The following is a 9,602-nucleotide window of genomic DNA, read 5'->3' on the forward strand; positions in this document are numbered from 1 at the left end:
ATATGACATGTATAATCCAGCCTGGCCTTGAATGCAGTGTTATGTAACTAAGAAGCACATACCATGTTGTCGAAGCAAATTGTGAGTCCGTGTCAAATTATGGAAGCAAGCCTGTATCGCTTGCATTTTTTGGAGCCATATTTTCACGTCGCAGGCTCACTTCACGTCTGTCACCGTGTGCCGCGAATCTGTTTGCATCGTAGAATGTGACGTAGTGCCCGGGCCGAGAAGAGAACACGCACACGGTTCAATGTAAACTGGTTTGCAGCGTATCTAGTTCAGCAATAAGTCTGTCGTACACGATATCCCTTTATATGCTTTTGTACATACAACATACATGCAAATGTCGACGGAGGCCAGGACACGTTCGGAGTCAAACAGCCATTGTTATTTTTTGGAGAACATGAATTATGTTTTTTGTACATGAGCCACTGACTTTGGTTTCAACAAAAAGCACCTTGGGAAAAAAAATTAAGTTGTCTTGGCTCTTTTTTTTTTTTGTCATTGTTTCATAACCAGGTTGGGGTCGTTGTTTACTATCGTTCCTCTGGAGATTTATTTTCCTTTTGGAGGCCTCATTGTGCTGAAAAATGCAGCACATTTAGCAGATGCGTGTACTGTACACGAGTTGGAATTGGAGAGGTCATGATGCCTTAACCCTTTCCGATACCAATAATGATAACCTGTAACCTGATAACATGATAAACTGTCCACTGTAGTGCCCGCTGTCCCTGAATGGTTAAAACTAACTCAGTAGCACCCATCAAAGTTAGAACAAAGTTCCAGCACGATAAACTAATTTCACGAATCAACAGGAAATTTGCCGTGCTTGTCTAGCAGAACAGGACGCATACCCCATATTGAATCAGGAAGTTGGCCGTTTTGTTTTGAACACTTTGACATTTTGCATTTTGTTGCACGCAACAACGCCTTAAATTCACACATTTTGGGGTCATTTTGACAATTCTCACAAATGTGGAAAAAGTTGCCCTCAACACCAGTTTACCCAGTCACAAAATTTGGTGGACATGTCTATCATCACTGGACACACCAAAAAGTATCAAGGACCGTTGCCTTGATTCCACCAAGTCAATATTTTAGTTCAAAGCAGCTATTTTTGGATCAATTTGACCATTTATGCTTGTCTGAAAAATTAGTCCCTCACACTCGTTTCACTTAATTAGGAGGTTATGTCTATCACAAGAGGATGCACACCAAAAACCCTCAATGGCAGACCACTGACGTGCATTTTGCGATTTAGCCACTTAACACTAGTTTCACCAACTGACTTGACCCAACCCCCAAAAAAGTGACAAGGACCCCTGCCCAGAATTGAACAGTAACTTGGCCCTTTATGTTCATTTGAACAATTAGCCACTTAACACTAATTTGTCTAATCGACAAGAAAACGAGGACCCCTTCCTTAAATTGAGAACCACGTTTGCCAGGTTGGTTGGAAGCTGCCTAGGAAAAAAAAAAAAACAAAAACAAAACGACAAGACTCGCGCGTTCCCTCCAGAAAAAGTCACCTTATATTTTGACGTGTGCAAGGACATTCAAGTATCAAGTCAACATCCACGTGACACAGCATGAACCTCCATAAAATACAACACTACAAAATATTCCATAGAAAAAACAACGCCAGAGCAACACTTGACACCAAAAACTGTACAAAACTGACAGCATTGACGTTCCGCTCGCAATTCATCAGTTGGCGCCTCTCGGCCTGAAAAAAGACTTTGAGAGAAGAACAAGGAGAAGGGACACAAGCCAAAGCGGAACAGATGACGTCATATCCACCATCAACGACATGGACGACACATCACATCAAATACTCTTTCTCTTCCATCTTGTCTCCTCCTTGGTCCTGGTTGTCTTGGTCATCCTCGTCCAGGGACGCCACCCCGGAGGAGGCCCGGTCCAACGGGAAGAGGCCGGAGCTCCACGCCCGAGCTTCGTGGAACACCTCATCCTCATCCTCCTCTTCCTCCTCTCCGGGAGATTCAGAGTGCGAGGTAGAGTAGCAAGAATCGAAACGACCGGACCTCCACTCGGGTTTGTGGTGGACGCACACTTCGCCGCCGCCGCACCCCTCAGAAATCCCTTCGGACCGGACCGGCGCTGCGCAGGGAGGATCGGATGTGGTGGAGTCTAAGGGAGGAGGAAAGAGTCAGAAAACCTACGTGGATGGGCGGTTGGAAGAGATGGCAAGGCGGGATTTGATCAGTGACGGAGGCGGAATGACGGTAGATGAGGCGGAAAGGCTTTTGGGTTTTGGGGGTACCTGCTGTGCTGTGAGGTGGGAAGTCGGCGGGAGAGCCCGCTTTGGGGTCCTCGTCGTTGGAGTCTTCCTCTTCTTCGTCCGCGTCGTCCTCGTCCACCGACGCCCACGCTCGCAGCTTGGCCTCGGCGATGGCAAACTGCTCGGCCACGCCTTGGGGGAAAGCCAACTGAGTCAAGTCGGTCCCCTATTGGAGCTTAGACCTACTGCGGGTCAAATCGACCCATTTCCAAGTATGAACTTGTTCAAATTTACGAGGTGTTCAGTTTAAAACTCCAGTAAGTGTTTGTTTGTTTTTTTAATCTATAAAAAGGTACTTAACGCTGCTCGTGAAATTGACCTATTTAAAAACCAGGTCAATGTGATACATTTCACTGTAGAAAATATGTTAAGGAAACAAATTGTCACTGTGTGTAATGAGGGTCAAATTGACCCAATTTTAAGCAAGTCATATTGACCCATATTGAAGTTTAAAAATCTAAATTGCCACATAACCACAACTAACTCTTTACATTTTGGAGGGGGGGGTTTCGTTTGTTATTTATCTTAAGCAACACTTCGCCCCACTGCTATACAGTGGGTAAAATTGACGCGTTTTTAAGCTTAAAGCAAGTCATATTGACCCATATTAAATTAAAAAATCTAAAAATACATTTGGGGCGGCCCGGTGGTCCAGTGGTTAGCGTGTCAACCTCACAGTGCAGCGATACCGGGTTCAATTCCAGCTACGGCCTCCCTGTGTGGAGTTTGCATGTTCTCCCCGGGCCTGCGTGGGTTTTCTCCGGGTACTCCGCTTTCCTCCCACATTCCCAGAACATGCATGGCAGGGTGATTGAACACTCTAAAAAGTTGTTCGTCAATGTGTGCCCTGCGATTTGCTGGCAACCGGTTCAGGGTGTCCCCCGCCTACTGCCCGAAGACGGGTGGGATCGGCTCCAGCACCCCCCGCGACCCTTGTGAGGATTAAGCGGATCAGAAAATGGATGGATGGATTGAAAAATACATTTGTATAAACTGTCACAAAAATCCAAACAAATCACTGTGGGGTTTTTTTTTGTTATTAAAGGAAGAAATCCTGAGGAGCAATTTAATACGCTGTCAGACTGTGGGTCAAATTGACCCATTTTAATGTTTCAAACAAGTCATACTGACCCATTTAAAGTTTAGTAATATAAACATACATATTTCTAAAATGTACAACAAAATCCCACAGACTCATTTTGATTCCCTAGCAGAGTTTACTGTCGTCCTGCTGTTATACTACGGGTCAAATTGACCCAATTTAAAGTTCTAGGAACAATATACAGTATTTTAAATGCACAAATACTGTTCTTTTATTGTTTTTATTATATGTACTTTCTTTAAACGTATACAATACGATAATTAATTGATCAAATGGAATAGAGTGGACAGTATTTTCTACTTTTGTGGGGGAGCGCGTTTATTTAAGAGTATTTTGCTCTTGTAAAAGAAGTGCCTTGGCTCAGTCACCGTTAAGGAAACACGGTCAAGTTTTTTTTTTTTTTGATTGCAGATAAGCGCTGCCACTTTCCTCTAAGCGACTAACGTCACGGCCGAGGATGAGTCACGGCTAACCAACAACAACAATGACGGCGACGACAAGTGATTCTCGCCGAGACAGCCGCTGCCACCAAGACCGGCCCCCGCTGCTCCCAGGAGACTTTGAGGGGGATTAGGTGCTTGACAGAAGGTCGGAGGTGCCAGATGGTGCCGCCGATAAACCCGACCAAGTTAAAGGATGCACGTGCCGCGGTGCAATCAAACACCGCCGCCGGCTACTTTCATGCTCAAGGCATTGCAGCGGATTCCAAATATATTTGCTGCACCTTGAACTGCGTTAGCGTGTGATTTCGACAACAACTACTGTGCAGAATATTGGTCGGAAATATGTCATTGTCTGTATTTTGGTCATGACACAATAACAGAAATGTTACAGAAGAAGATAATATTTGTTTAAAAATAAATGAAGAAATGGATGTGATTTTGGAGAAATTAGACATGGATATTATAGTACGCATGACGCTAAACATTTTATTCGCATCAATGTCAATGTGGGTGATGCGACTGTTTTGTTTTTTATTTGTGGATGTGTTTTAGAAAATGGTGAGTGCATTTAAGTACAATGAAAAATGATTTATAAAACGCAAATACGCATGTACTGCTTCTAAATGTGTTTCATGGATTGGATAGTCACACTAAAAATGTTGGGGGAAGTAATTCAAATTAATTGATTATACTCTTCACAAGGTACTATTACATTCATTCATTCTTATTTTGAAGGACTGAATTCACTGATTGTTTTAAAATAGATTAGGTGGCATACAACTTCATGTATGAGATAACCATTATTACAAGTTCAGATTTGAAAATGATAGCTTATTCATTACAAATACAATTCCAAATAGTGTATTCTAATTGGAATCGGAATAATGAATACATAAAATAGTGCATGAATTGGATTTTTAATCACAAATATTAACAATATTAAATGTATTGCTATTAAAATTGCTATTAATTTATTAATTTTTTTAATTTAATAGAGTTCATGTGACTGCCAGGAGAAGAAAAAAGTCTTTTTGCTAGTCGCAATAGTGCAAGGGCTCATCTCTAGACACTCGCACGAAACTACAAATATGCAAAATTGTAAAACGAGTGAATGTCTGTTTGCAGCGGGTGTGTGCGTGCGTGTGCGTGCGTGCGGTACCTGCGGCGAAGCGAGCCTCCTTCTCGACTTCGCTCAGGTGGCAGTAGGAGCTGAAGTGGGCCGCCTGGGGGGGGTCGACGGGTTTGGGCCAACCTTTCCACTCAATGAGGTGGGCAACCCGACCCTGGGCCAGCGAGGTGGGCTTGGTCACATGGTCCTTCACTGCCTGAGAGATCCCTGCATGTGTGTTTGGAACACAGTGTATTATAAATTCAGTATTTCTCTGAGCTGCTTGTTTGCCAAATATGATTCTGTGATGAAAATTTGTTTTTTTTTACCATTCAGGGACGATCTAGCTAGCGCCGCAAACTCATGGATGCCCACACTTTTCCGCGTGTCCGCCGGAGATTTTCCTGACTTTGGAATCATGTCACTCTCCTCGAATTTCACCTGCAAATCACAACAGCGCGTCATTATCACAAATCAGGCAAAAAAACAAAATAAAACCAAAACTTTCCGCTGTGGACCTCATCTTCGTCGAGCCACCTCCTTTCGCTACTCCTGGACCTCAGCCTCATAGCGCAGATGCGGCGTCTCAGTAAAACTAACAACTACGCGCCAAAAACAACCGGTTGGTGTGTTTGAAAAGCTTTTGGCCCTGCCCTACATTTGCTTGTTAAGCCAGCCAAGTGGTTGCCCAAAGGTCAGAGTGCAGGGAGGTGAGGGGCAAGCATATGTTGTGTAGTAAGCAGCTCAGGCCCACCGCGCAGCTGCTAATGCCGATTAAAAGCAATACTGCTACCTCACCCAACGTGCACATCATGGATGCTGGGTGAACACCAGGGATGGGACCTGCTAATGTCAAATGACAAATTACACCGGGTGAGTCCCAAACACTAGTAGGGAATCGATCTAAAATAACAACCACCCGCAGAATAAGTGAAATCCGCGATATAGAAGTACCCTATTTAAACACTCCCTTTGGCATGTTTTGGACACCTTTAACGGCACTTATTTTTCTTGAAGGTCTTGAAATAGACTTAAAATAATAAAAACACATTTATAAACATATTGAAAGATAGCACGAGCAATGAATAAGCCCCCAAAATGGTTACAGTTACACTTTTCTTACTATTGAGGAGAAGAGAGCATCGTAGCACAAGTAGGACAAACTCGCTGATTGTTACAGGTGAGGACGCAGTGCGCTAGTTGACAGCTGCGTGCTACGAGTGCTAATTGTGCCATTCTAAAATTCGACTATTAACATGTAGTACTTGACTAGCTGAACTAGTTTTTCATAGATGTCAACAGTTTTGCGTCATGAGTAACATGTAGTTATCTTACTAGTCGTGCAGCAATGTCATACAGTCGTGGAAACGTTCTACGAGAGCGCCCTCGTCATTCGACGAGTCCACTTAAATTGGATATCGAGGAAGCGAATACTGTACATTATTTGAAAAGCACGAGAGGGTCACAACTCTCATTGTAATGCAGCGCAACCACGGTAATACATTTGAAAATGATTATTTCCCCCCCCCCCCCCAAAAAAACCCAACATTATTGTCGCAATGGGTATCATAATGGAGAGTGCAGGTATACCAAATAAAGTGTCCTAGAAATCACACGCGCACACGCGCGGCCGACCACGGCGGAGGACCAACAAGTGGGTTCGAGGTGAGCCGGCCTGAGCAGCCTCCTTGCGGGGGCGAGTCAGAGGCGGCTGCGGGAGGGGGCGGGGGGCTAGACGGCTCCTATGTTATGAAATGGTGCGTTCAAGTACCGCAGCACTGCACACGAGTGACAGTCAGGGCCTGCAACGATGGAGTTTCGTCGCAAAAACAAGGCAGGGGGACGCAGAAATGTCGCTTCTGTCCCCCCCCCCCCCCACACACACACACACACACACGAACATGCACTCAGCTTCGGTTTGTGCCTTGCCGTCCATTCGTGCACTACGTATACCTGTAAATCACATCATCGCTCATCCTAATGCAGAGCAAGGCGTCCAACCCAAAGGCGATCAACAGATTCGAAGGAAGGAAAAAAGCGCGTCGGTCCACGCGCGTCACGCCATCGCGGCAAAGAGCATCTTCAGTCACTCCGGCGTCGGATGTCCAACACGGAAGGAGGAGGAGGAGGAGGTGGATGAAGAGAATGACGAGGAGGTACCAAGGATCGCTCGGGTGGCCAAATGTCTCCCGATATGACGAGCGTCATCAAGGCGGTGTCACACCCGCCCCTCCGGTACCCCATCTTTGTAGCCCCCTCCCCCCAACATGCGGGCATTATTTCTATTTATCTATATATGTATATATATATTTTTTTTTAATTTGCAGGCTCTGCTCGGTGCATTCAACAGGAGGCAGACAACTAGGCGACATACAAGAAGAGAAAACATAAAAACGCACGCGGTGGTGTCTTTCCCCATTGAAATGAATGGAAACGTAATAATCTGTTCCAGTGTCATCAAGACACTGATTTTTTTTTTACGTTTTTTTAATCCCTCAAAACAAAAAACGCACACAACAGTATTGCACGTAAAACTATTACTCCCCAAAACAACCCCCCCCCCCGCGCCACCGAAAAAAGTTCTGTATCATCATGATGATGAATTTTACATTAGAACGTGATGAAACCGATGTTACTTACGTGATACGTTTGATGTATAACGTGAGAAATTTTACACTGACCAGGCCAGCAAGGTCTGGAGTTCTTTGGATGTCTTTTTCTAGGTTGTTTTGCAAAGTCGTGGATGAGTCGTGGTCACACTCTGGGGTCGACCACTCCAAGTATTATTGCCATTGTTCCCGGTTTTCTCCATTTGTGGATAAAGGCTCTGACAATGGTTCGCTGGAGCTCGGAGATGGCTTTTCCAGGAAGATAGATTTCAAAAACTTTTTTCTAATTTATTCTTGAACTGCTTTGGATTGTGGCATGATGCGTTTATTTCTGGAGCGCTTGGAGCCTACTTCACTTTGTCTGGCAGATATGTATGTGATGTCTTGATTCAACAAACGCGACGCCGTGTTGCCTGTGAAATTGAACTCGGCGTTCAGAAAACTGTTGTTCGTCAATGTTACTTCGTGATTTAACAAGGGGGAGGGAGAGGCAGTTTTGGATTATTATTTTTGTGCCTTAATAAATTAAATTGGCATTTAGAAACTGCATTTTATATTTTCTTGGGTTGTCTGCGTGATATTAAAATTGGTTTGATGAACTGAAATCTTTGCATGTGATAACTATGCAAACAATAGAAATGAGGAAGGGGGGGGGCAAATGTTACTTCACAGCACTGTAACTTGTGTTTTAACAATATAAATTTCATGTTTCAACATGATAAATTTCACATAAGATAAAGGCGATGTCATAAGGTGATAAATTGCCATGATGTGATAAAGTCAGCATTATAATGTGATAAATTTGATATCGGGATAAAATTCACATTAGAACTTGGTACAAAAATTTTTGAAAGTCCTTTGAGAATAAAGGTGGATATTACTCAAGAAAAAAAGTATGTTAAAGAACTTTTTCAAAGTATACAACTTATAACACTAAAATCTAACTTTTCTCGAAAGTATAAAATGTTAATTCAATCTTCTAATTTTAACTACACAACTTATCTTGAAAGCATACAACTCTTGTCAAACTACAAACATCATCTTGTAAATTCCATAACCCCAAAGAGACCGTGGCACGTTGAAATTTCTTCAAGTGGAGTGTTGCGAACAGTCGAGGACAACATGAACCGGGTTGAAAAGGTTGGGGGGGAAAAAAAATTCACTGCAACTTAATAAGTCCTTTATTTGCAATGTTCCTCATCTTTCCAGTTTCCGATGCAAAAGAAGCCAGAATTTCTTAAATAAAGAAAGCAAAAAAATATATTTACAAAATTCCAATAAAACTAATAATCAAAGGATTATCTAAAGCACCTCTCTGCATCCGGACAACTGTTATTTCAAAAATAACCACAAAACAAAACAAGTTTTTAATTAGTATATATTTACAGAATGCTCCAGAAAGGAGTTTCCCACTTGATGTAGAAAAAGGCTTCCGGATATTTTCTGCTTTAACTTTCTATAATGCATCAAGTCGATTTCTGTAGATTTCAAGTTTTAATGGCGATTGGGTTCGGTGAAGTGTCCCTCCGCAGCGGAGGTAAAAAGACCAAGAGTCAGTCGGCGTGATGACGAGGAAGCATTGAGATCACACCTTATTTGTGTGCATCTGTCCTCTTAAAATCCCAGCAAGAAAAAGCGCACCCACCCCTCAAGGAATTTCTGGAGACAAAAAAAAAAAAAAAAAAAAAAGCGGAGCCACCCGACCATGCGATGTCGCTTTTTTTAAAACGCACTTCAGTCATGCTGGGCGACCCACTACTGACAATCATCTCATAGATCAAAAAGGAAAAAAAAAAAAAAAAATAAACAGTCTGTCGGTCTGCAGTGTGGTGAATTTCTTAATGGTGTGGCGGGAACATGTCACAACCTGCATGAGCTATCCTGCTGAATTACTTTCGAAGTTTATTTCATAAAGAGAGCAGGCCGGTGAGGCGGGGGAAGGGGGGACAATGAAGAAGGAAGAGAGAGGGAAGAGAGGAGAAAATGATTGTTTTCTGAGTCTATCCCTCAAAAAAAAAAAAAAAAAAAAAAAAAAAAA

General features: G+C 43.1%; 1 protein-coding gene across 3 annotated transcripts; it reads right to left on the minus strand.

Moving 5' to 3' along the window:
* Nucleotides 1-293: 293 nt before the first annotated feature.
* Nucleotides 294-7,115, minus strand: fam131aa (family with sequence similarity 131 member Aa). Of its 3 annotated transcripts, none has more exons than XM_019892834.1 (6): nucleotides 6,546-6,629; nucleotides 5,285-5,396; nucleotides 5,007-5,183; nucleotides 2,285-2,434; nucleotides 1,177-2,151; nucleotides 294-563 (listed from the first exon to the last, which is right to left on the minus strand). In XM_019892834.1, exons 2-5 carry the CDS (start codon nucleotides 5,373-5,375, stop codon nucleotides 1,823-1,825), a joined length of 747 nt encoding a protein of 248 aa, XP_019748393.1. In that variant the 5' UTR covers nucleotides 5,376-5,396; nucleotides 6,546-6,629; the 3' UTR covers nucleotides 294-563; nucleotides 1,177-1,822. The 3 variants fall into 3 exon arrangements, with proteins under 3 accessions (XP_019748393.1, XP_019748391.1, XP_019748392.1); XM_019892832.1 differs by lacking the exon at nucleotides 6,546-6,629 and adding an exon at nucleotides 5,474-5,894; XM_019892833.1 differs by lacking the exon at nucleotides 6,546-6,629 and adding an exon at nucleotides 6,909-7,115 and having other exon boundaries at nucleotides 297-563.
* Nucleotides 7,116-9,602: the final 2,487 nt, after the last annotated feature.

This window comes from Hippocampus comes, unplaced genomic scaffold (assembly GCF_001891065.2).
Source record: "Hippocampus comes isolate QL1 unplaced genomic scaffold, H_comes_QL1_v1.1 scaffold255, whole genome shotgun sequence".
Taxonomy (NCBI): domain Eukaryota; kingdom Metazoa; phylum Chordata; class Actinopteri; order Syngnathiformes; family Syngnathidae; genus Hippocampus; species Hippocampus comes.